Here is a 26,708-nt window from a genome sequence, read left to right on the forward strand (position 1 = left end):
CAGGCTCAGTAGTTGTGGCGCACGGGCTTTGTTGCTCCGCAGCATGTGGGATCTTCCCGGACCAGGGCTTGAACCTGTGTCCCCTGCAATGGCAGGCGGATTCCCAACCGTTGCGCCACCAGGGACGCCCCCCACACACTTGTGTACAACCTGATCTTGACACTCTTTCCACTGAGAGATGGGGGTCTACGTCCCCTCCTCTTAAATCTGTGCAGTTTTGTGACTTGCATGTAACCATTAGAATGCGGCACGAAGTGACGCTCCATGACTCCCGAGGTTGGGTAGAAAAAGCCATGTGGCTTCTGCCTGCATCACTGGAATACTTTCTGTGAAGGCTTCCGCCACCATATAAGCAGTCTGACTACCCTGAGGCAGCCATGCTGTGGGGAAGCGCAAACTAGCAAGCGTGGAGACCACGTGGAGAGAGGTCTGAGACTGCTGAGGGATGCCTGTCCAGCCCCCAGCTGCCCTGCTGCAAGCGCCACTTGATTGCACCCTGAGCCAGAACCCCCCCAAATCCTGAGCCCTTCCCCCAATCAGTGCAACCATGATTACTGTTCACCAGTAAGTTTCAGTGTGATTTGTTCCATGTAACAGCTAGCAGACACAGTCTGTTTCTGGGGCAGCAGAGGCAGAGAGATGACCAAGGTCCAGTGGTCACTGGGGCACCAGTGTATCCTCATCAGACGGGTTCTGTGGTGTGATCGTGGCTGGGCTCTGGTTGGAGGCCAGCTGCTCGTCGTGTTCTTGATCACTTTCCAATCCTGGCTCTCTAATCACTCCTGGGAATCTGAGTGATCCCGAGTCCTCTCAATCAATACCCTCCCTGCCCCAGAGGTTTCTGTTGCTTGGAACTAAATCCATGACGCATGCGTCCATGCTCTGTTGACACTGAAATACCTTTTTCTCATCTTTTTCAGACTCAGCTTAGACATTCCCTCTTCCCGGAAGCCCTCCCTGACCTCCCAGGCTGGGTCAGCTGTCTGCTCCAGGCTCCTGCAGCCCCCGGGGCTGCCCTCGTCCCAGCTTTGCCCACTCTGTGTCACCACGGTCTGGGGACAGTTCTGTCTCCCCCACCAGACTGTGAGCCCCAGGAGGGCTGTGATTACTGCCACATCCCCAGCATTGCCCGGCCTGGGACTGGGCACAGGGCAGGGGCTCAGGGGATGCCAGATGGTTCAAACTTAGGCAGAGGGATGCTTGGGTCCCTTCGGGAGACACTTCCACTGCTCCTCTGGAAGAAGTTTCCCAAGTGGTATGGAGGAAAGAGAGAGGGATGAGAATGAATTGTGGGAAGACTGGGTGTATAAATAACTCTGAAGGAAATGTGGGGTCTTTTTGCCTTGGATAACTGGGTTTGGGTCCGGGAATTTGTTTTTTTCCATGCTGGGGAAAGGGAGTTGAATGCCTGATTCTCTGAGAACTTGGGACTCTGGGCTCCTAAGTCCTGAGGGCAGGACTCCTGGGTCTGAGAGGGGGGGACTCCTGGGTCTGAGAGGGGAGGACTCCTGGGTCTGAGAGGGGAGGGGTCTGGGAGTCTAGACTCCTGGATCCGGAGGAGCTGGGTTTCTCACTCTCAGCTCTGGGAACCCCAGACACTAGGGTTAAGCAGGTGGGGCTCAGACCCCAGGGACTGCCGTTCCCGACACCAAGCTGCCCCCTGGTGGCCCCTACGTGCCTTCTCCACAAACCAGAGGACAGACCCGGCTTGGCAGTTTATTTCCACTTCCCAAACCCCTTCCAGCCCCTGGGACTCCCTTTCGCAGCACATCTTGGTGCCCTGTGAGGTGGAAAGAGCGGTGGGTTAGGTAGTATCACATCCAGGTTGGGTGGGGCAGGCAGGGTCAGGCTGAGGGAGGGAACCTGGACGATGCGGGGCCCTCACCTGGCATCCAGGCCTTCGTGGGTCCCTCAGGGGCAGATGGAGGGGAAACTTTCCCTTTAGGAGTTTCTGCAATAGGGAGAATTTAAGGGGGGAATGTCAATTTCCTAGGACCAGTGTTTCCCTTCCTCTCCCACCTTCTCCTCCCTCAGACCCAGGAGTCCTGGACCCCAGCTGCCCTCTCCACTTACCCTCTGGTGCCCTCCCTGGCCTGGGGGCTGGAGGTGATTTCCAATGAGGCTGAGGCCTCAGTCCAAAATCTTGGCAAGGTTAGAGGGGCTCGAAGTCTGGGGAGCGCCAGAGGCGCCTGGAGGGGAGGAGATTAAGAAATTTTGTGGATGAGCTGCAGCTGTCAGGCCCGGACAGGGATAACCCAGTGATGGCGGGGATGGGGGGTGGGAGGGGGGGCGGGCAGTATGGCAGGGTCTTGCCCTAGTCCATGCTGTTTTTTCCCCCCCAACACCTCTGGCTTGCTTAGAACAAACTTTTGTTTGTCTATCCATCCATTCATCCACCCATTTGTCCACCCATCTGACCAACCATTCGACCATCCATCCATCCATGTACCCATCCATCCACCCATTCATTCCCCCTTCTATCCCCCCCATCCATCCATCTGTCCGTCTGTCCATCCATCCATCCACCCATTCATTCATTCATTCATTCATTCATTCCTCCCACAAATTTCCCGAGCAGCTACAGTGTGTCCGGCACTGTTCTGGGCTCTGAAGAGCCAGCCAGGAACCAGACAGACTAAAGTCTCTGTCCTCATGGAGCCAACAGTCTACTAAGCAAGAGGCTTAACGTGAGTCATCGGTGCATGAACAAGGAAGCATCCCCGAGTGTTAGGTGTCCTTCAGAGAACTGAAATAGCGGAGGGGGAGAGTGCGGGCTGATCAGACATGAGGGTGGCTGGGGAAGGCCTCCTGGAGGAGGGGAAAATTGAACAGAAGCCTCAGTGCAAGAAAGATGTGGGCAGAAGCGCTGCAGTGGGTGGTGGGCTTGCTGGCTCGTTAGAAGAACAGCAGGGGGTCCATTGTTGCTGGAAAGGAGTTGAAGGGGCGGTAGGAGGTCAGATCCCCGGGCCTTATGGGCTGATGGAGAGGATGTTGGCTTTAATTCTTGGAGTCCTGGGGTCTTGGGGGCTTCCAAGAGGTGAGGGAGGGGATCTGATTCAGGTTACAAATGCCCAATCTTGCCGATTTCATCACAACTCCCGGGGCCCATGCCACGCTTGTCCTTATTCTCCACATGGAGACACTGAGGATGGGAGAGGTCCCCCGTGGCCACAGCGAGGTGCCTGGGTCCCCTTGAATGACGGTGTCAACCCCTAGAGGGGGATTTCTCTGCTGGAGAACAGCACCGTGAGGGAGCATGTCTAGCTGGGGTATTCATCCGGTGATGAATGGATGAATCCCCTCATGGCAGGGACTGGCATCACGCTCATTTCACAGACAAGGAAATTAAGGATGAATTCTGGAGTCTGGAGCCAGGGGCCTGGGTTCCAGTCCTGCCTGACTCTCGCCTTTGAGCTGGGTGACCTTCAGCTCTTGGAGCCTCAGTGTACCCCTCTGTATAATAGGGATCATGATAGCATCTACCTTGCCAGGTTGTCATGGCAACAAAAGATAGCAGGAGTTACACACGCGTGTTAGCTATTCTCATTATGACAGTCACCTTGCTGGGAAGTAGCACACCCGAGGCTCTCTTCCGCCTCGTTTTGAAAAATGACGGAATTGGAGTTGACTGGAATTTGAATCAGGCCGGGTTTGGGAAAGAGGAAAAGGTCTGCCAGGCGGAGGGCACAGCCTCGGCATAGGTGTGACCCTCTGGCCAGAGGTGCCTGTCATCCTCCGTCCCCCTTCATTGTCCTCAGAGGCCGAGTGCCTCTGAATGTTTCCATTTGTTTCTGGCTGCAGGTTGGGATCTGTTTTTAGCTTCCCTGGCTGGTGTCACCGCCCCTGCCCCCCCTCCCAGCTGGCTCTCTTGTTTGCTGTGGTCGAATAATGTTCCCAGACTTCCTGAGCTGTTTGTTTGAAGACTGCCCAGTATCGATTGGATCTGGTGTGTACTCAGCCTGAGATGTTAACAGAGACCTCCCCGCCCCCTGCACCGCAGGAAGCCAGGGGCTCGGAAGCCAGGGGGGTGGGGGGAAGAAAAAAAGCAAGGCCAGGGCTCACTTAAAAAATAAGCAGATGATTTTGGGGGTTTTTAAGGTTTCTCCTCTTTCAGGCTGTGTGTTTGGGCAGGTGCAGTCACCTCTCTGAGCTTTTTTCTTCTGGAAAATGAGGAGAGGAACATTTTTGACTTCAAAGGGTTGTTGGGAAGACTCATTCCATTGATTCATTCAACACCTATTTATTGGGCACCTACTATGTGTCAGGCATGATTCACATAACAGAGAAAGTCCTAACCTTCAGGAAGGTGACAACCTGCTAACGGTGCCAGAAAACAATAGACCATACACTCTGCCAGCCAGTGCAAAGGACTGAGAGAATGCAGCTGGGCAGGGGCTTGGAGGGACAGGGGCGCTGTTTTCAATAGGGTGGTCAGTGAAGGCCTCCCTGAGAGGATGAGATGAGAAAGTGAGCCTGCGGAAAAGAGATACAGGCAGAGAGAACAGCTCGTGCAAAGACCCTGGCGTAGGGCACACCTGGGATGCTGGAAGGAGAGCCAGAAAGCCAACGAGGGGGGATGAATAAGGGAGAGAAGAGAAGAAGCCATAGAGGTGTGGATGCCAGATGGCACCTCGTAAATGGGTGCAGAGAACAAGTGCCTGGCCCGTACCCCTGAGCACCTGGTCAGACTGGGGACCCCAGGGATGAATGGGACCCAAGTTGCCCACCTCAGACCAGTGCCTGACTCACCACCTTCAGCTGGTATTTGCTTCTCGGACTCTCGGGGGGCAGATCCAGCCGAGGGGGCAGGGGAAGAGTTGAGGGGGTCACCTAAGGGAGACAGAGGGTGGGGAGGGGGTTATGAGCTACCATTTTCTTCTCACCTACATGTCCCCCTGCCCGGAGGCCCACCACTCAGGCATTTTCTAGGCTTTGGAGGTAGAATGGAGAATGAGACAAAAGTTCTACCCTCAAGAGGGTTATACTAGAGAAAGCCATAGTCCCAGACCCTAAGGGATGCAGAAGTCCATGCCCCTGGGACCCCCGAATCCTGTCACCAGCCCCCTCCTCCCTCAGACCCTAGGGATTCCAGCTCCAGCTCCCGCCTGGCCCTACCTACCTGCTGCAGCCCCCCTTCGTTGCCATTGCTGTCCTCTGAGTCCTCAGCAGCGGCGCTGGCTTTGAGCTCATGGATAATCACAGCCTCTTGGCCCTTGATCTTGCAGCGGCAGAAGGGGCAGGTCTGGCTGTCTGAGCGCTGGGGGAGTGGGGAGGGAAAGGATCAGGGTCTCCCTGTTCCCCACCAGGTCCCCTGGGACTACAGGGGCCTTTATCCCCAACAGAGTGATGTGGGGAGGACAGACAGAGGGAGGGAGATGGAGACAGAGAGGAGAAATTATGAAGAGAGAAAAATGGAGAGACATGCAGGGCAGAAAGGAGGGGCTGGACCAGAGCCCGAGAGAGCCGCAGTGCTGTGTAGGTCTCAGCTGTACAATAGTGATGCTATGGGCTAGGAATGCCCGAGACACTCAGCTGGGCCATGTGTATTCACTGTGGGAGTCCCACAGACACCCCCCCGTCACCACCACTGGGGCCAGTGTTATGGCTGGGCCAGCCCTTTGGTTCTTTTTTTTTGCGGTACGCGGGCCTCTCACTGTTGTGGCCTCTCCCGTTGCGGAGCACAGGCTCCGGACGCGCAGGCTCAGCGGCCGTGGCTCACGGGGCCCAGCCGCTCCACGGCGTGTGGGATCCTCCCGGACCGGGGCACGAACCCGCGTCCCCTGCATCGGCAGGCGGACTCTCAACCACTGCGCCACCAGGGAAGCCCGCCCTTCAGTTCTTATTATGACTGCAGGCCGCATCTCAGCATCAACCATCAGGGGACGTTGAAGAACAAGATTTATTACTCACAGGTCCTGGAGGGTACGGGAGGTTGCAGGTAGAGGGAAGGGAGAGAGGCAGGGAGGGAGGCGGACCTGGAGCTCTGCTTTTATTAGGGGCCAAATGGGGTGCCTAGGGTTTCTGGGGTTCATTATTTGTTGGCAAATTTAAAGCAGAAGAGCGAGAATCAGGGTATGGGAAGAGAAAAGCAGGACCACTCCAGTGCTCAGTTACTTAGGGCTTTCTAAAGGGAAACTTCAAGGGTCGGGGTGGCTAGTTCCTTATCTAGTTGTTTTGTTAGTCGCTGTGTCAGGGAGATGGATGTCTTTGTTATGATAAGCTCCGCAATCAAAAGCTTAAGGTCTAACACTTACATCACAATGGAAAACTTAGTATCAGGCACCCATACTCCACAGGGGTTCCCTTTACCCAGGGGCCTGGATCCTCCCTTGGGAGGTCACTACCACCAGCCCCATTCCCCTGAGAAGGCAGCTAAGGCTCAGAGAGGTAAAGCCACTGGCCCCAGATCACCCAGAGAGGGAATGCTACGGGCTAGGAATGCCTTGGCCATATTTATTGTGGTCAGTCCCACAGACACGTCCCTCCCACACCAGGGCCAATGTAGCATCTTCCACTAATAATGTAACCGGAGAAGGAGAAGCAGAGGTGACAGATGCAGAGTGAGTGAGACAGAGGCATAAATGGAGCAAGTTTCTCCTCTCCCTGGGCCTCAGTTTCCCCATGTGATCGATGAGGCATGTGGGCGATCCTCTAGGGTCTTTTACTATAGGGAGGCGGGGACCGGGCAGGAAGGCAGGGCAGGGTCGGACCCACCTGCCAGGCAGCCAGGCAGCGGCTACAGAGCAGGTGCCCGCACGGCTCCACCTTCACGTCCTTGTTGCTCTCGGCACAGATCTTGCAGAGCTCAAACGTGGAGTCCATGGCCCAGTACAGCTGCAGCTGCTCCTGGCGGGCAAGATGGGGATGACGACGACGAGTGGTGATATCAGCCATGGAGATGCAAGTCAGACACCAGGAAATAAGTCCCAAACCTCTGCACCAGCCCTGAAGCCTCCCCTAAGTTCAAGGCCGCGTGTCCCAGTGCCTCCTACATGTGCTTTTGTTATGGGACTTGTTCTCTGGGGGTGGTCTACGCTCAGGGCTGCCAGATTCAGCCAATAAACATACAGGATGCCCAGTTAAACTTGATTTTCAGATAAACAATGAATACATTTTGAGGTCTAAGTGCGTCCCGAATATTGCACGGGATACGCTTATACTCAAACTTTTGTTTGTCATGTCTCCCCTCACCCATGGGATGGCTGGAAGACTAAAATCTGACACAGGGGCTGCCTCTAGTGAGTGCGCAAAGTGCATTAGCTGCTCTGATGATCTCAGCGGTATCATTTCCTGGTTTTATTCCCATGAAAAGCCCCGGGGAAGAGGCAGGGGGAGCTGTGTTTTCCAGAGGAGGAACAGACAGGCTCAGGGAGGCCAAGTGATGTACCCCAGCTCACGCGGCCGCCAAGCCAGTACAAAACCCCAAGCCCTCTGCGAGTCCAGGGCCTGACTCATGGGAGGGGATCCCTGAGCCATGGCGCAGTGGATGGAGGCGATGGGCGGTGAGCCGGGGAGGGAGGCCGGGCTTGAGCCTCACCTCCGACACATGGACATGCTGATGGGGTTTCATCTGGCAGAGTTCGGTCAGGTCCGGGTTGTGGTTCTTCCCATCTGGGTAGAGGTAGCTGGGGGAAGGGAAGAGGGGGTACCGAGGGGCCCTCCAGCACCCCTCACCCCGCCCTGGAACATCTGCCCCAAATACATAGCTGGCCTGGGGATATTTTCCCTCCCTTCTCCTGAAATTGGGATTTTGTAGGGCAAGCTGTGCCCTCTCAGGCCCCCAGGGTAGGGCTGTGTCCCCTCAGACCCCCATAGAAGGACAGACTAAGTGACTCCAGCTCTGGAAACTCCAGATGCATGAGAACTAGGAAACATCAAACCTCAGGCCCAGACCTCCCAGAACTTTACCCGTCCTACAGTCTTCAGGTCCCAGCATAATAGCATCTTAGTCACAGATTGCGGGAGTGACCAGATCCTAGAGTCTTCGGCCCACAGGGCTGGGAGGACCCCCCCTAGTCTGTCTACACTAATCTCACTTCACAGAGGGTGACCGGGGCTCAGCGTGGGACAGGCAATGCCCGAGGCCACAGGGTGAGGCCTGGAAGGATGCAGAACCAGGGTTGTGGGCCAGGTCTGAGAGCCTGGCTCCAGGTCAGCCCACAAGAAGGCTCTGCACACCCTGGGTCTCCCGTCCAGGTCATAACTGCAGCCCCAGATCAACTCGGGGCCACAGGTTCCCCAAGGCCGGTGGCTCTGCCTGGCCAGCCAGGTAGAGCAGTGCAGGCACCCCGGCCTGGGTCCTGGTGCGGCTTCCCACAAACACACTGTGTGACCTGAGCTGGGCAACTCTACCTCTCTGGCCTCAGTTTTCTCTTCTGTGAAATGGACATAATTGTGCCTAAGGCAAAGATGGGTGGCGAGGATTAAGTAAGACAGTGCTCAGAAAACAAGCAGGACTTGCCCCCACACATAAGTACCCAGTGAGAGGGGAACTGCTAGGATCAATGTGAGACCCAGAAAACTGTCTTGCTGTGTGGTAGAAAGAGCTTGGGGTCGCCTGCCCCCTCTCTCTTGATTTTCCCGTCTCTAAAATTGCGTGTGTGTGTGTGCGCGTGTGTGTGCGTGTGTGTGCGTGTGTACATAGGGTAGGGGGGTTAAACCAGACGGTTTTCACACTTGTTTTAACTCTGGGAATCCTCCACTGAAATCTGACCTGGAACTTAGTACTTTATTCGTCAGGTATGAGCTCTGAGCCTGGCTGCCTGGCGTCAAATCCCAGTTCATTAGCTCAGAAGCTAATGTGTGACCTGGACAAGTGTCTCTGTCTCTCTGTGCCACAGTGTCCTCAGTTATCAGATAGAGATATGATAGTATATGTCTGGGTATATGTACACATATATATACGTACACACACACACAATGGATTTTCATTACTCGCAGACTCTGTAATTTGCAGACTTGCCTACTTGCTAAAATGTATATGGAACCTCAAAATCAATACTCCCTGCGGCACTTTCACAGTCATTCATGACCAGGCCCGCTCCCAGCTGAGGATGAACAAAGCAGCATTTGGCCTTTTCCTTTCATTTCTCATACTGTAAACGTGTCCTTTTTACAGTCTATTTGGTGCCCCATTTTCCACATTTTAATGCTTTTTCTCCGTGACTTGGCTGGCTTAAATGCCCCCCAAGCAGAGTGCTGAAGTGCTGTCTCATGTCCTAAGCACAGGAAGGCCGTGATGTACATTAGGGAGAAAATACGTGTGGGAGATGAGCTTTGTTCAGGTGAGTTACTGTGCTGCGGGCCGTGAGTTCAATGTGAACGTATCGATGATATATCAATGTATTAAATTAGGTGTCCTTAAACAGAAATACACATAAAGGTTATTATGTAGTGACTGGTTGACAAAAATGTGACCAGAATCTTGCAGGAACCTACAGCTGTATTTCCCCTAGGAGCAACGGCTCAGGAGTCACTAATTCAGTGTTGGCTGCGATTTTGTAGAACAGAACTACCACAAATAATGAGAAATAATGAGAATCAACTGCATATCTGTCTGTCTGTCCGTCCGTCCGTCCGTCCATCCATCCATCTACCTAGCTACCTAACTACCTACCTATCTAATGCATGTATCCATCCATTCTTTCTTTCTCTCTCTCTCTCTCTCTCTCTATCTACCTACCTACCTATCTATCTGTCTATCATCATCCATGTATCTATCCATCATCTATCTCATAGTGTAACATATAGATATGACCGCTAGCTAAGGAGGCTCTGGTTAAATGTCCAGGGTGAGACTTGGAACCTCACCTACCAATTTTTCCCCTCCCGTCCTACCCAAGGCAGATTCCGAAAGAGGGGCCCTGGGGCAGCCAAGATTACAGATTGAAAACCCCAGTCTAGCTTTTTGCCCAGTTCTCCTTCTGCTCTAACAGTCTAAATTCTAGAATAGGATACGGATATCTAGAAGCAAAAGCCCTTGAGTGCAAGTCCAAGGAAGGGGACCACTGGGATTGTGCCCAACTCCCACACACTCCTCGGAGAGCTGCTACTAGCCCAACAGGGCAGCTTTGTGGGAACTAGAAAAGGTGCCCTTTCCTCTGGACCCTTGTCTGCCACCTGCTGGCACACTGTAGTACTGCAAATTTATGTTGTCTACTCTGTGAACCCTGTGCCCTCAGGCGTGGTGATCTTGGGCAGTGCTCTACATGCATGACCTTTCGAAGCGCATTCTGTTGACACCCTCCGCCTGCTAGGATGGTGACTCACAAGCCTTCCTTTTGTCCTTCCAGGAGTGCCTGGAACAGAGGTTTGTTGAGAGGGATGGTCTGCAGGATGTTGCCATCTGAGCTCACGAATCCGATGGCCCACTGCCCCGGGCGAGTGCAGCTGGGCCGGAAGATGTAGCTGGAGGAAGAGGTAGGAAGGGATGGGGTGAGGGAGCGGTCACTGCTGTCCTTTCTAGAACTCGCCGGCCCTTCACCCTATCGGGGATCCAGGTCTCTAAGTCCGTGCTCCCTTATAAACTTCTAGGCAGTGAGGTGCTAGACCCTTGGCTGCCACTATAGGGAATGTCTGCTGTGTTCACCTGCTTGGCTCCTCCTCCACCTTCACTGGGGTTTAGACAAAGCTGATTCTGGCTTTTGCCAACCAGTCCTTTTCAGGACCCCGGCCAGAGTGATGGGAGTCAGCCTTGGGACTTTTGCTGGAAGTATTAGGAGTAAGGCACTCCATTTCTATAGGGTTGATAAGCTGGTAGGGTGTAAAGCTGGGGCTTCTACAAACCATTTGCCACCATGAGGAAAGACTGTGGTTGAGAATGAGGCTAACAAAGAGGAAAGCAGGGGGAGAACAGGAACTGATTTCTGACAATAGCACTTGAGCACCTGGATCCAGCTGTGCCTGAAACCCAAACCTGGTCTTTTCAGTTATGGGCATTAATCCATTTCTTTTTCTTTCCCTTTACACCAGTTTGAAGTACAACTGGAAGAGTGCTAATACATACCATCTTGGGGGTCCTGCACCTCAGCCCTGCAAAGACGTGAGGATCTGACATCCGATTCCCTTAACTTCCAGGGAGCTCAGTCCCTCAATTTTTAGCCCTCTAGAGGGATCCAACAGCTCAGAACTCCTGGCCTGAAATACTTTAAGGACTCAGGTGTCTGGTTTCCCAGAAGGTGGGAGGTCATATTTAAAATATTTAACAGATGGTACTGCATAGGCTCTAACCTATCAGAAACAAATCTTATCCTGGGGCAGGGTCTTCAGGCCCCCTTGCCAGACCAGGTATTGTCCCTTTAGCTGCTGGATCTTGGGCAGGTCTAGGTGGTCCCGGGAGAACCTAGGTCGTAGGGGGCACTCAGCATCCTATCTCTGAGTTCTCGACTCTCTGGGGTCCCATGTACTGCGGCCCTTCGGTTCTTACTTTCTGCAGGATGTCTAGGCCATCCAGACACCCCAGCCTAGGACCCAGACCCCTGCACCCTTGGCAGCCTTCTCCTCGAGTCCTGGCCCTTTTACCTGCCTGGCTTGTCTCTGTAGGTCTGCAGACGTGCTCGGACCTCATCGTAAGTGAGGAAGGCCATGTAGCCTGGGTGGTTGACGGCCAGGAGCTGCCAGTTCTTGAGGAGCGTTGGCCATGGCTAAGGTGGGGCAGTGCTTGGGTCAGGGAGTGTCCGCTGAGGAAGCAGCCCACACCCCTAGTGTCTCCCAGAGTCCAAGAACCCAGACACCTCCCTCACTCCCGAAGATACTCCCTCAGGAATATATTTGACACAGAAGATTCCAGACCCTTCCTTCTCCAGAACCCAGGAATCCGGCCCCCATCCGCCTCCTCCCTCAGACCCACAAGCCCAAGTCCCCAGCCCCTCCTCCCCCAGGACCCAAGCGTCTGGGCTTCAGGCACTGGCCTTGCCTGACCTGGAAGAGCCTGGTGAAGATGTCAAACTCGAACATGGACACGTGGCCGCTGCAGGTGAGGTCGATAGTGGAGCGCAAGGCCAGGGTGGTGCAGCCAGGCTCCACGGGGTGGCAGAGGCACAGAAGCGGCTCAAACTCAGCCCAGGGCAGCACACACCTAGGTGCAAGGGCGTGGGGGGAGGGGACTGTAGGCGGAGCCTCTGGGAAGCTAGAATGGGAGCACTTCTGGGAAGGAGGCAACAAGGGGCCTGGGTCCTGGGTCTGAGGGGGGAGGGGCCGGGGGCCTGGATCCTGGGTCTGAGCGGGGAGGGACCGGGGGCCTGGATCCTGGGTCTGAGCGGGGAGGGACCGGGGGCCTGGATCCTGGGTCTGAGCGGGGAGGGACCGGGGGCCTGGATCCTGGGTCTGAGCGGGGAGGGACCGGGGGCCTGGATCCTGGGTCTGAGCGGGGAGGGACCGGGGGCCTGGATCCTGGGTCTGAGCGGGGAGGGACCGGGGGCCTGGATCCTGGGTCTGAGCGGGGAGGGACCGGGGGCCTGGATCCTGGGTCTGAGCGGGGAGGGACCGGGGGCCTGGATCCTGGGTCTGAGGGGGGAGGGGGGCCTGGACTCTTGGGTCTGAGGGGGGAGGGGCCGGGGGCCTGGACACCTGGGTCCGTGGGCGGGGGCAGGATGGGGTCCCAGGGGCGGGTGCTCACTCACCGGGCTCCGCAATGGTCTCTCCAGAAAGTGTGGGCCGGGACCTCGGTGAGCTGGTACGTGTGTCCACAGTATTTGCCCTCAGGGAAGAGTGCGCCCAGCTCCGCGCACATGTGGCTGAAGATGAGGGTCAGCTTGGCCAGCTGTCGCCTGCGAGGTTGGGCTCTGAGGACCTGGACTTGACCTTGGGGCCCCCACGGACACCTCCACCCTCTGGCCAGAACACGCACAGGGGTGAGGCCCCCAGAATCTGTCTAGGGTGTCAGTGCAGGATAAAAGTAGATTCCAAGACCGCCTGTTGCAGTGCTGATGCCTCCCCACTCAGAACCTCAGTGTCCCTGTCTGTGAAGGAAAGGGAGGTACCACCTAATATCCAAGGCATCCTCCGGCAAATAAATCCCAGCCTCTGCCTGAAGCCTTGCCTAGCTGGACGTGGGGACCACTAGGGCTGGGGCCATTTAGGGCGGCCTGAGTTCGGAGACTCCCTGTTGTTTTTAGCAGCACTGGGTGGTGGACCCCTGTGCTTCCTCCTGCTGGCTGCCTCCCTGAGGGGCCGTTCAGGACGTGGCGAGCAGTAGAGGGTAGCTCCGACACGTAGTTGTGTGATTTTTGGCAAGTTCCTTTTTCCCTCCCCTGCTAAGCCTCAGTTTCCTCAACTGTGAAATGGGCATAAATACTGGGTAAGTACAGCCTCTGCTTCACAGGGGGAGCGATGAGGATTCTTACCCATCTTACGAGCACCTAAAATGTCAAGCACAACCTAGTATACAGTCAGCACTCAGGGCATGTTAATTACTATTACTGTTCTTATTATTTTATATTAATAACCTCCAGGTCTGTAGGATTCCTGATGCCTTATTTTTTTGGCTGCATCGGGTCTTGGTTGTGGCACACGGGATCTTCATTGCAGCGCGCAGGCTTCTCTCTAGCTGTGGCGCGCGAGCTCCAGAGCACGTGGGCTTAGTTGCAGCATGGCATGTGGGATTCCTAGTCCCCTGACCAGGGATCAAACCTGTGTCCCCTGCATTGGAAGGTGGACTCTTAACCACTGTACCGCCAGGGAAGTACCCCTGATGCCTTTTATAGGGCCACCCTTGACAGTTTCTAAGCACCCTCCCTTCCCAGAGTCTGTAATATAGTCACTATTCACATGTGACTGGTCCAAGTTGAGATGTACTCTAAATGTGAAATACACACTACATTTCAGAAACTTAGCGCAAAAGGAAAAAAAAAAAAAAAGAATGTGAACGGTCTCGTTAATCATCACCTTATATTGATCATAAGTTGAGATATATTGGATATAGTGAGTTAAAGAAAATGTTACTAAAATTTACTTCACCTGTCTAAAAAAACTTTTTGTAATATGTCTACTAGAAAATGAAAAATTACATATGTGGCTTGTATTAGATTTTAGTGGAAAGTCCTGGTCTAGAATCTCCGTCAAAGAGTTGCTAGGACCCTCAACTCTAGAAAATCCACTGAGATACTCACTGAGCCAAGCTTCCTAGTTTCCAGAACCTACTGCATCTAGAACAGTGGTTCTCAGTGGAGTTATACCACCATTCTAAGGAGCTTCTAGACATTTACTTGAGGCTGGATTGTGGGGACAATCCCCTCCAGTTAGATTTACCCACACCCCACTCAATTTTCCAATGTCCCATCAGACATCTGTGAAGGTGGAAAATCCGTTTATAATGATCTGACCTTAGAACCCAGTTCAGTTTCACATAAGCATTTTTTATGGCCACGCCCCGCAGCTTGTGGGATCTTAGTTTTCAGACCAGGGATTGAACCTGCCCTCTTGGCAGTGAAAGCATGGAGTCCTAACCACTGGACCGCCAGGGTATTCCCTACATAAGCATTTTTTGCACTTTGAAAATTGATTTTGAATTTTACAGAAATTCTCTATCCTATGTATCCAGGGAAGTCTGTTTGATTCAGCAACAGTGATTCTTCCCTCCAAGTGCAAGTGTCTGACTCGTCAATTCTACCTTCCAGAATAATTGTAACTATGCCTTGGCATTTTCATTTGAAATATAGATAATTTCATTATGAAGAACATTCCTTTTATCTCCTCCTTATAATACATTTTGGGCATTATAGTGGGTTATTTTAAAGAATTATGAATAGGTAGGTTATTTACCCTATGTATTTCATTTCAGGATGGATTTAAAGAAACACTACAAAATATATGCTCTAAAAAAGGGGCGTGGGGGCCTGTTGGGACTGAGAACCGCTGTTCCAAACCTTGTTCTGGGCTCTAGGCCTCAAACCTCTGCCCCTGTCACTCAGCAGCCCTTTCCCCAGAATTCAGAACTGGAGCCGCCAACCTGCAGACAAGCAGGTCCTGAGCTAGCTCTTCCTCAGGAACTAAAGAGGCTCTGGGAGTCCCCCAGGCGGGGGCGGTGATGGGGGCTTAAAGAGTACTTTGTCTAGCGATCCTCATGCAGGAAGCTCCCTGGGGTCTCCACATTCCAGGATGTGTGTCTAAATCCTCTGGGAGAGCAGCCCGCTTCTTAGCCAAGAAAGAGGGGGAAATGCGGAGCTCAGTGCCCAGGTGCCCAAGGAAGGGAAAGCCTGGGTGGCCCAGTTTTCCATGTTCCTTCTGGGAGAAGGGCTTGGGACCGGGATCCCTGGGTCCGAGGGAGGAGGGAGCTGGGAGCATGACCTGGGACCCACTCGCGAGCTCACCTTTGTCCTGGCGCAAGGGCTCACCTGAGTCTGGAGCCCTCCCGGAAGAGCTCGTCGTTGGCAGTCTTCCGGCCCCGGGGTGGCAGCAGTGCCGCCACCTGCCTGCTCTTGGCCTCCAGGTTAGCGAGATAGACCACGAGAAAGTCCATCGCACCACCGGGACCCTCGGGGCCGCCTCCGCCGCCCGCCTGCCGGGCGTGCGCCACCTCGCGCAGCAGCTGCGCGGTGCGGGGCAGCAGGTCCCGCAGCGAGGGGGGACTCGAGGCGAGCCGGGGGTCCCCGCATAGCTCTTCCAGGCGCTGCAGCAGCCTCACCGCCCGACCGAACGCTCTGGATTCTCTCCACTGCCGTCCCCGCAGGGCCGCCGCAGCCATGAGTTCCTCCGATGCCGGAGGAGGTGAGCGAGTGGCTGGGAGAGGCGCGGCCCCGCCCAGCCCGAGGTGGGGGCGGGGCGGGGCGGGCCAGGTGAGGGCGGGCCCTGGAGAACCCGGGAGGGGACTGCAGGTACCTGTGCGTCCAAAGGGGGCGGGGGCTGGGGACTCTGGCAACTGGGTTCCTTAGAGATGGGGTTCAAACGTCTGATCCCCAAAGAAAAGCCGGATGGGGTGGCTTTGGTGGGTGGCGATAGGACTTCCTGAATGGGTGGGAATCGCAGGTAAGATGCCTGGGCCCCTTCTGGGAAGGGCTGAGGACTGGGTCCCAAGATAGCAGTGGAGGAGGGGTTGGGGGAAACCTAGGACTTTTGTTGGGGGCGAGAGTGGGGCTGGGAGTTTAGCTACCCAGACCCTGAAGGGGATGGGGTTGGAACGTGGCTTTCCTGGGTCGTGGCTCAAAGTTTGGGTCATGGGTCGTGGCATGGGATTAAAGGTCAGAGAGCTGAACTTTCTAGGAGGAAATGTTAGGGAAATATTGTGATCCTTCTGTCCCTGAGAAGGAACACAGCGTGCCCAGACCCGTGGGTCCCCTAAGAGCAGGAGGTGGGAGAAGGGTGTCTGAGGGAGCGGGAATTTGGTGACATAATTCCTGGGTCCCCACAGCAGAGGCCTGCGAAAAATCGGGCTGGAGTTGAGACACCCAGATTTCCAAAGGAGGTGGGGGCTTCTGGGTCCTCAGGGGATGAGGCGGGAAGATGGGTTATGAATGCTGAGGCCCAGGCGCGGCTGCTCAGCGCAGGGCTGGAGAGACGTGGTTCTCTCCCCAACCTGCGCCACCTGTAGCATCTCCCCAGCCAGGGCTGTGCGTTGGGCGGCCACGGCGCGGGGGCGTTGTGGGCCGGACCGTCCCTCCGCCCCCAAGGCATCCAGGCCACGCCCCTGGGCGTCCTGGCCACGCCCCGGCCAGGACACTGGCCAAGTTCTGATTACAAATATGCATATACCTGGAGAATTTCCAATCAGAGAATAATAGTAATAGCTAACTTTTATTAAACATTCACTCTCTGTCGGTCCTTGTGCGTCAGGCTTTACATTTTCTCACTGAATTCTCAAAAACTCTTTGAGGTAGGAGGGGGAGAGGGATGAGGATGAGAGATGAGGCTCCCATTGCACCCCACCCTCCTCCTCAGCCCCCATCCCCCATCTCTCAGAACCCGAGAATCCTTAACTTGTGCAATCTTCAAATTTACGTCTCAGACGAAGCGAAGACCCGGGCTTTGCCGTCAGGATGGAGGGGTCTGCCTCCCAGCTCCTTGCCTTCCTGCATCCTCTGAGCCTCAGTTTCCACCTCCGCGAAACAGGATGAAAACCCACTGGCCTGGCAAAAATTCAAAGTTTTGATTATACCAAGTGTTGACCAGGAGCTGATGGAAGTGTAAACGGACAAATTAGGTCGGAGAATAATAACTTGACAGGATCCATCAAAGCCTTGGCAGGGCAAGGCCATTGCCAGCTACCTCCGTCAGAGCCGTGGCTTGTAAACACTTTTGCTCACACCGGGACGTTATACACCTGAAACAAACAAGTTTCACAGGGCAATCCTTACCCCGACTATGTGCATGCGCTCTCGTATCTTCTATTCAATTTAATTTAATTTCATCAAAGGGAAAATTGTGTTTGCAACCCACGAAATTGATTTCACAACCCACTAATGGATCTTGTTGGGCAGGTTGTAAAATACTGCCCTAAGAAACTCCAAGAGACGTGTTCAGGGATGTTAATTGCAGCCTTGTCGGAAATGGAGAGAACTGGAAACAGGGCAAGTGTCCATCATCAGAAGCAATGAATACATTGTGGTATCCGTTCACAAAGGACTCCCACAGAGCAGTTCAAGTGAATGAACTGGACACACATTCTAACAACCTGACTCGTAAAAACGTAATGATGAGTGTACTGTGTTGAACAGTACCCCTCCCCCACTTGTGTCCACTGGAACCTATGAATGTGACCTTACTTGGAAATAGTTTTTTTTTAATTTTTAAAAAAATTAATTTATTTTTGGCTGTGTTGGGTCTCCGTTGCTGTGAGCAGGCTTTCTCTAGGTGTGGCAAGCGGAGCTACTCTTCCTTGAAGTGCGTAGGCTTTTCACTGCTGTGGCTTCTCTTGTTGCGGAGCACCGGGCTTCTCATTGTGGTGGCTTTTGTTTGTTGCGGAGCACCGGCTCTAGGCGCGCGGGCTTCAGTAGTTTTGGCACGCGGGCTCAGCAGTTGTGGCTCGGGGGCTCTAGAGCGCAGGCTCAGTAGTTGTGGTGTACGGGATTTGTTGCCCCGCAGCATGTGGGATCTTCCCCGACCAGGGCTCGAACCCGTGTCCCCTACATTGGCAGGAGGATTCTTAACCACTGCGCCACCAGGGAAGCCCAGAAATAGCGTTTTTGTAGGTGTAACCGAGTTAAGATGAGGTCATACTGAATTAGGGTGGTCCCTAAATCCAATATGACTGGAAATTTGGACACAGACACAGGTACACCCACAGGGAGAAAGCCATGTGACGACAGAGGCAGAGATTGGAGTGATGCATTTATAAGCCAAGGATTGCTGGGAAACACCAGAAGCTAGGAAGCGGCAAGGAAGTACCCTCCCCTAGAGCCTTCAGAGAGAGCATAGCCCAGCCAGCACATTGGTTTGGGGCTCCTAGTCCCCAGAATTTTGAAAGAATAAATTTGTTGTTGTTGTTTTTTTGGCGGTACGCGGGCCTTTCACTGCTGTGGTCTCTCCCGTTGCAGAGCACAGGCTCCGGACGCGCAGGCTCAGCGGCCATGACTCACGGGCCCAGCCGCTCCGCGGCATGTGGGATCTTCCCGGACCGGGGCATGAACCCGCGTCCCCTGCATCGGCAGGCGGACTCCCAACCACTGCGCCACCCGGGAAGCCCAAATTTGTTGTTTTAAGCCGCTGAGTTTGTGGTCCTTTGTTACAGCAGCAACAGGAAATTAATACAATAAGTTAAAAAAAAAAAAAAAAAAGCAAGTGCAGAAGGATTAGTACAACACAATGTTGTTTATACCAGGTAAGGAAACCTGCAAAGGGAATTCCCTAGCGGTCCAGTGGCTAGGACTCCGTGCGCTCACTGCCGAGGACCCGGGTTCAATCCCTGGTCAGGGAACTAAGCTCCCACAAGCTGCACGGCGTGCCCAAAAAATAAAGAAAAGAAAAGAAAACCTGCAAAACCAAGGCTCTATATTATTGGGGGATGCATCGTATGTGATAATAGTATGAAACCATGAGTGGTAATGTTGAGCATTAAATGCAGGACATGTCGAAGGAAAAAGATGGACTCTGAGGATACAATGGGACTACGATATCGTTAACACTTTAATTAAAAAAAACTGTGCCAAATATGGCAAACTGGTTAAGAGTTCATATAGTTGCAAAGTGGATACAAAAGCAGTGGATGAAGGCTTCCCTGGAGGCGCAGTAGTTAAGAATCCGCCTGCCAATGCAGGGGACATGGGTTCGAGCCCTGGTCCGGGAAGATCCCACATGCCGCGGAGCAACTAAGCCCGTGCGCCACAACTACTGAGCCTGCGCTCCAGATCCCATGCTCTGCAAGAAGAGAAGCCACCGCAATGAGAAGCCCGCGCACCGCAAAGAAGAGTAGCCCGCGCTCGCTGCAACTAGAGAAAGCCCGCCCGCAGCAAAGAAGACCCAACACAGCCAAAAATAAGTAAATAAAATAAATAAATTTATTTTAAAAAATCAGTGGATGATAAGAAAAGATACTGAAAAATCACTATCAGTTAGGGAAATGAAAATCCAAACCACAAGGACATCCCACTTCACACCTGCCAGGAAGGCTATAATCAAAAAGACAGACAATAATAAGTACTGGAGAGGCTGTGGAGAAACTGGAACTCTCAGACAGTGCTGGTGGGGATGTAAAATGGTGCAGCTGCTTTGGAAAACGGTTTGGTAGTTCCTCAAAATGTTAAACATAGAGTCATTGTATGATCCTGGAATTCCATGCCTATGTATATATATCACAGAGAACTAAAAACATATATCCACACAAAGATTTGTGGAAACCACTTAAATGCCCGTCAAATGACAATGGATAAATTAAACGCAGTATTCCCATATAATGGAATATTATTTGGCCATTAAAAGGAGTGAAATATTGATACAGGCTACAACGTGGATGAACCTCAAAAGCTTTATGCTAAAGTAAAAGAAGCCAGTCACGAAAGACCACATATTGTACGACTCAATTTATATAAAATGTCCAGAAGAGGCAAACCTATAGAGACAGGAAGAATATTAGGGATTGCCTAGAGCTGAAGGAAGGGGGTTAGGGGGAAATAGGGAGTGACTACTAACGGGCAGGGGGTTTCTTTTGGGGATGAAGAAATGTTTTAAAATTGATTGTGGTGACGATTTCACAACTCTCTGAATTCACCAAAACCGCTGAATTGTACACTTTAAATAGTTGAATTGTAGGCTATATACATTATATTTAATAAAACTGTTTCTAAAAAGTGGAGGCCGGACCCCAGGGTAGCCACAAGAGGGCGCACTAAGCACAGATTTACCTCCTCCCTTGGGAACTGAGTTTCTCAGGCCCTGCCCACACCTTTGAGAATCTGGCCACGCCCCAAGGTTCTGACCACACCCCAGGATATGGCCTGTCCTTCATCCAGGCCACACCTCTGAAACTTTGCCCACACCCCCAAGACCCTGGCCACACCCCAAAGCCCATGTCATACCCCAAAGCAGAGTCTGAAGCAGCGAATTCACACTCCCAACTCCCCAAGCTCTGAGCACAGATGCATGCACAGACTTAAATCCTCTTAGAAACACAGAGCCTTAAAACAATGACTTTCAATTTGCAAGCGTTCTTTTCTTTCTTTCTTTTTTTTTTTTTTTCTTTTCTTTCTTGAAATCATTTTAAACTTACAGAAAAGTTGCAAGAATAGGACAAAGGTTTCTTGTATACCCTTTACCCAGACTCATCAATTGTTGACAATTTGTCAATTTGCTTTATTATTTGCTCTCCCCCTCCCTCGAACCATTTGAGTTAAGTTTCAGGCATTCTACCTCTTTGCTCCTAAACACTCCGATGTGTATCTCCACGTACAAGAACATTCTCTTACACAGTTACAGTACGGTTATCAAAAGCAGGACAGTTAACAGTGATACAATACTAGCATGTAACACTGCAGCCTATATTCAAATCGCCACTTGTCCCCAAATTATCCTCATAGCAAACCATTTTTTCCAGTCCAGGATCCAATCTGAGATCATGTGTTGCATTTAGGTTGTTTTTTTTTTTTAATTTCGTTTATTTATTTTTGGCTACGTTGGGTCTTCGTTGCTGAGCGCGGGCTTCTCTTTGTGGTAGCTTCTCTTGTTTCAGAGCACGGGCTCTAGGCGCGTGGGCTTCAGCAGTTGTGGCTCTCGGGCTCTAGAGCGCAGGCTCAGTAGTTGTGGCGCACGGGCTTAGTTGCTCCGTGGCATGTGGGATCTTCCCGGACCAGGGCTCAAACCCGTGTTCCCTGCACTGGCAGGCAGATTCTTAGGCACTGAGCCACCAGGGAAGTCCTGCATTTAGTTTTGATGTCTTTATACTGTCCTTCAGTCTGGTACAACCGCTCAGCCTATCTTTGTGTTTGACGTTTTCGATAAATCACAGGCCACTTCTTAGCTCTTTGGTAAGGTGTCTAGATTTGGGTTTGTCTGACATTTCCTTGTGATCAGATTCTGGTGGCAGGAATATTATAAAAGTGATGCTGTGTCCTTCTCAGTGCATGGTATCAGAAGGTACACGATGTTTGTCATCCCATTCTTGGTGATGAATTCCTTCGCTTGGTGAAGGTGAATTGTGGAATCCCGGACTCACCGACCCACCAGGTCAGTGTCTCCCCTTTCTGGGCCTCAGTTTCCCTTTCTGTAAAATGGAGGTGTGGCTGACTTGAGGGTCTGCTCACACACCGAACCAGCAGATGTGTTCTGTTTCGTTCGTATGCTTTTAAAAGCATTTTGGGGGGACAGCACCCACATTTAAGATTTGGCAGATTTCATGCAAGCGCTTGAAAGAGATATTCTCTGACTGAGCATCTGGGTTTACTCAGGGTGGTGATAACAAATGAAACTTTGCAACAGAGGCTGGGCCTCTGGAGCAATGCATTGAAAGCATGACTTCTGGCTCTAGAATGCAAGGACTTTCACAGATGAGAACAGTTCTTGGTGGTGGTGGTTAAGGGGGGTGTTTAATTCTGGGAGGGCTGGCGGGGGGGGACTGGAGACCCTCTGTATAGCCCTTCTCCCCTCCTTCGAGTCTTTCTTCAGGGGAAGGGGGCCGGGTGTGGAAGGACACGTGCCCAGTCCCAAGGTCAGGAAGCTGAGAGGGGGTTTCCATGTGTGGAGAGGCCAGATCCTTTGTTTTAGAGAAGTAAGTTACCAAGGTCAGGGCCGGGTTCAGCTTTTGAACCGGGGGATAGTTTCTCACACACAAAGAGGCACATCACCTACAGTTTGGACCCACAGATACAAGGAGATCTTGACACACACTCCAGGCTGGTGATGGGGCTGGCACCTACACTCTCATCAAATCCTCATCAGCCCATCAGCCCTCAGACGTGGGCATTATTCCCATTTTACAGATGCGGAAACGGAGGCTCGGGGCCTGAAGTCGCCGGATCAAGGTCACACGGCTAGGGAATGGAAGGGCTGGACTCGAACTCAGTTCTAACTCCGGGGCCTGTGCTCTCAACGACACATCACCTGTTATCTTGCAGCCTTTGCACACACACATGCGTGCGCACACACAGAATAACAGGCACAACCACAGACAACCTTCCTGTGAGTCAAGAGGGCCCAGCGACTATGAGCGTGGGTCTAGGAGGCAGGAGACTTGGCCTTGGATGGGCAACTTGCTCTCTCTGAGTCTCAGTTTTCTCATCTGGAATATGGGTGCCATCATGGTCAATACATGGCTGCTAATATTTGCTCCCAAACTGGTCACACAGTGTGACAGGGGACCAGACACAGCCACAAAGAATCGCAGACACCATAATGCAATGGGGAGTGGGTGAGGCTCACTCATTCTACCGTCACTTCTCAGGGGTCTGCTCCGTGCCAGGCAGTGTGCTGGCTGCTGTGGGTAGGGCAGCAGGAGGAAACTTGTCCTCCCAGGGCTCACGGTCTGCTGGAGAGACAGTCATTGCACATGACCTTGCTCATGTGGTGGGATTATCACGTGGGAAGTTCTCACACACAGCTGCTTGCAGGGCCCAACAGTCACCCTCTGTAGTGGGTTGAGCGGTGGCCTCCCACAAAGATATGTCCCCATCCTTACCCCCCAAAACCTTTAAATGTGACCTTATTTGGAAAAAGGGTCTTTGCAGATGCACTTAAGGTTAGGATCTCAAGATGAGATCATCCTGGATTACCTGGGTGGGTTTAGGGCTAAACCCAGTGACAATTGTCCTTATAAGAGCCAGAAGAGAAGACACAGACACACAGCAGAGGAAGCCATGTGAAGATGGAGGCAGAGATTGGAGAGATGCAGCCACAAGCCAAGGAATGCCAGCAGCCACCTAGGATCCTCCCCTAGAGCCTTTGGAGGGAGTGTGGCCCTGCTGACACCTTCATTTTGAACTTCTGGCTTCCAGAACTGTGAGAGAATAGATTCATTTTGAGCCATCTAGTTTGTGGCCATTTGTTACAGCAGCCCTAGGAAACCAACATGTCTTCCAAATCAGGCAGCTCTAGGGACACCATAGCCCAGAGGCAGCATCAAAAGCACTGGTACATGGCTTCCCTGGTGGCTCAGTGGTTGAGAGTCCGCCTGCTGATGCAGGGGACGCGGGTTCGTGCCCCAGTCCGGGAAGATCCCACATGCCGCGGAGCGGCTGGGCCTGTGAGCCATGGCCGCTGAGCCTGCGCGTCCGGAGCCTGTGCTCCGCAACGGGAGAGGCCACAGCGGTGAGAGGCCCGCGTACAGAAGAAAAAAAAAAAAAAATTGGGCTACCCAGTCAGAGCTGCCCCAGAAGTGCGTGTACATGGATGTGTGTGCGTGTGTGTACACACACACACCCCTAGCCTAGACGCAACAGTGTCTCCTAGGAAGACGTTAAGGTGGTGGGCCCCACAGATACACCATGTTGTGGAGTCACCGCAGCAGAAATGTTCACAATCACCAAGACATACAAAGACCCAGAGGCCCAAGGAGGGCCCGCCAGACTGAAAAACCCACACTCAGCATCACTCGGAAACACAAACACATGGTCACTCAAGAAGACCAATAGAATGGGACCAAGGTTGCCAGCTTCTCCCAAAGGACACCACTTTCTCCAAGGCTGGAGGCACTGGGGGCTGACATGGGGTCCAGCCCTTTCTTGGGGGTTCCAGCTTGTCCTTGCCCCCCCCCCATTGTACATCCATCTTCCCTTCCCAACGGGCAAATCTCTGTAACAAATCACTTATCCATATACCCACCGCTTAGTGATGTCGCTTCTCTGATCGAATAGAGACTCCGATGATATTTACATCCTAACCCCTGGAACTCTGTGAATGTTACTTCATATGGCAAAAGGGATTTGGCAGATGTGAGGAAGTTAAGGGTCTTGAGATGGGGGAGATTATCCTGGATTGTCTGTGGGCACCTGGGGGAATCACAGGGTCCTCCTAAGAGGGAAACGGGAGATCAGAGTAGATGTACAGATAGAAGCAAGAAGGTGCTGTGATACAAGGAAGGGGCCATGAGCTAAGGAATGCAGGCGGCCTCTGGGAGCTGGATAGTGCAAGGGACCAGATTCTCCTCTAGAGCTTCCAGGAGGAACCAGCTCTGCTGACACTTTGACTTTGGTCCAGTCAAGTTGATTTTGGACTTCTGACCTCCAGAACTATAAGAGGATGAATCTGTGCTGTTTTAAGCTGCTGAATCTGTGGTGCTTTGTTACTGTGGTAACGGGAAATGAATGCAAACCCTGACTGATACGTAAGAGACGCATCCAGACGGTCAAAAATATATATGTACATCAGGGGGGCCCTGGAGCCACTGAATCAAAATGTGACACAGCAAGCGAGGCAGTCACATAGAAACAATCACATGATGACCGCAGGTCTCAATGTTAGGAACACTCACAAATGCTACACGCACGGAGACCCAGAGGCAACTGGCATCAACAGTTTACCACAGGTACACAATTGGGGGGAACCAGCTGTGGTACACAGGGACCCACAAACCGCAGAATCCTTCAGAAGCACACATACACACACATGCACTATGGAATCCAACGGGGTCCTCTGGAAAGATGTCACACTTCACGTCGTCCCCAGAAACAATGGCACAGTGACACAATGACAGAACATTTACAACACACCGTAAGTCCTAGAGTCGCCCACACATGTCACTGTCAGTCTGAGACTCACACAGAGTCAGCTGGATACAGCACCCAGGTGGGCACACACACAAACACACCCTCTCCAGACCTCCTCATGAAAGAGGCCTAGCAAAGCCAGGGATATGGTACAAAAATAGTTTATTACAAAAGAAATTCAACCAAAAAGCCTAATAATTTACATTGATATCAGTGCCTGGCTACAGCCCATCTCTCCCTCCTTACTGAACTGGGTAAAGGCCAGAGGGGAGGGCTGTTCCTTGGTTCCACCAGCTCTGGGAGAGGAGAAGGAAATGAATGATTGGGTGAAGTTCCAGATGGGAGACCAGTGCCTGAGAATAATAGGGTAAGAGTCCCGGGCTGGGGGTGGGGACGAGATGGGGGAATATCTATGCTGAGAAGAGGGGGGCGGTTATGGGTAAATATATGTGCCTCTGTGCAAATCCTGGTCCAGAAGATTGGGGGGGGGCAGAGTGAGATCTTCACAGTTTCCAGGAGGGCTGACCCCATAGGGCAGCGAGGTCCCTCCTCATGAGTCCGAGATCTGCCCCCCCATCCCTCTCAGCTACCTCCTGGAGCTGGGGAGGGGGGCACCGGCCGGCCAGGGGCTCGGAGGACCCCGGCATAGGGCAGGAAGGTCGGTGGAGATGAGGCAGGAAGGAAAAAATTGGGGGGAACCATGGGGAATCCAGGGGGGTCCTTGGGGGGAGACTGGGAGGGCGAGGAGGGTGGTGATGCTGACAGAAGACCTGTGGGAAGAGAAGAGAGAGGAGGGGTGAGGGCAGCGAAAGGCTGGATCCAGGGAGAAGGGGGCTGGGGACCCCCCCTCCTGGGTTCTGAGGGAGGGTGGAGCTGGGCTGCTGCAAGTTGGGAGCCGGTTTCTCACCATTGGAGCTGAGGCGGCTGCTGCTCTCAGGGGAGGTGGTGGCACTCCGGTCAGGGGAGGGCTCTGGCTGGCATGCAGGAGCAGCCCGTGTGGCCTTCCCTCTCAGGATGTCGATGACCTGTGGGGCGATGCGGGGGTGGTGTCATCACCAGGCCACCCCTGCCCACACAGCCCTGCTTCTCTCCATCTCTCCTAGCTCACGGGGTCTCCTAGCTCAGGGAGCACCGCCTCTTTCTCAGTACGTGCAGGGGGGCAAGTCACTTCCTTTCTTTGTGCCTCAGTCACTCCTTTGTCTAGAACTCACACCCACGCCCTCAGGCTCACCGGCTCGCTTCCACGCCCTGGCACAGACGCGCACACGCCCACCGCCGCATCCCCTGCACGCACGTGCCCACTCACCTGTCACATCCGCGAGGACCGGCGCTCGGGCACAGACACCCCTGAAACCCCTGTAACCCCCGCCGCCACCAGCGCGCACACTCACTCACCCGGCGGCTGCGCGCCACCATGAGCGGCGTGTCGTTGTGGCAGTTCTTGAGGCCGCTGTCTGCGCCGCTGCGGACCAGCGTGCGCACGAGCGGGAGGAGCCCGCGGCCTGACGCCGAGTGCAGCGCCGAGCTGCCCGAGTACATTTGCGCGTTCACGTTGGCGCCGTGCTGCGGGCGGGTGGGCGCGGGTCAGGACCACCGCCAGGTCCCGGTGGAGGGCGTGGGGGGCGGAACCCAGGGGGCGGGGCTACA

The 26,708-nt window shown here is 53.3% G+C and overlaps 2 protein-coding genes across 2 annotated transcripts in view; both read right to left on the minus strand.

Moving 5' to 3' along the window:
- Window positions 1–1,702: 1,702 nt before the first annotated feature.
- On the minus strand, window positions 1,703–15,694 carry CBLC (Cbl proto-oncogene C). Its single transcript, XM_024768610.1, has 12 exons — window positions 15,333–15,694; window positions 12,621–12,767; window positions 11,920–12,076; window positions 11,521–11,642; window positions 10,270–10,407; window positions 7,538–7,625; window positions 6,715–6,846; window positions 5,120–5,257; window positions 4,750–4,830; window positions 2,074–2,189; window positions 1,886–1,951; window positions 1,703–1,780 (listed from the first exon to the last, which is right to left on the minus strand). Exons 1-11 carry the CDS (start codon window positions 15,680–15,682, stop codon window positions 1,942–1,944), a joined length of 1,479 nt encoding a protein of 492 aa, XP_024624378.1. The 5' UTR covers window positions 15,683–15,694; the 3' UTR covers window positions 1,703–1,780; window positions 1,886–1,941.
- Window positions 15,695–25,206: 9,512 nt separating this feature from the next.
- The window catches only part of BCL3 (BCL3 transcription coactivator), a 9,105-nt gene continuing 7,603 nt past the window's right edge, over window positions 25,207–26,708 (minus strand). The window contains exons 7-9 of the mRNA XM_024768650.1: window positions 26,457–26,624; window positions 25,969–26,086; window positions 25,207–25,831 (exon numbers count right to left, since the gene is read on the minus strand). Of these exons, the coding sequence (XP_024624418.1) occupies window positions 25,644–25,831; window positions 25,969–26,086; window positions 26,457–26,624 (474 nt within the window). The 3' untranslated portion in view covers window positions 25,207–25,643. The remainder of the gene's footprint in view (window positions 25,832–25,968; window positions 26,087–26,456; window positions 26,625–26,708) is intronic.

The sequence above is a fragment of the Neophocaena asiaeorientalis genome, unplaced genomic scaffold, assembly GCF_003031525.2.
Source record: "Neophocaena asiaeorientalis asiaeorientalis breed wild unplaced genomic scaffold, Neophocaena_asiaeorientalis_V1.1 scaffold629, whole genome shotgun sequence".
Lineage (NCBI taxonomy): Eukaryota > Metazoa > Chordata > Mammalia > Artiodactyla > Phocoenidae > Neophocaena > Neophocaena asiaeorientalis.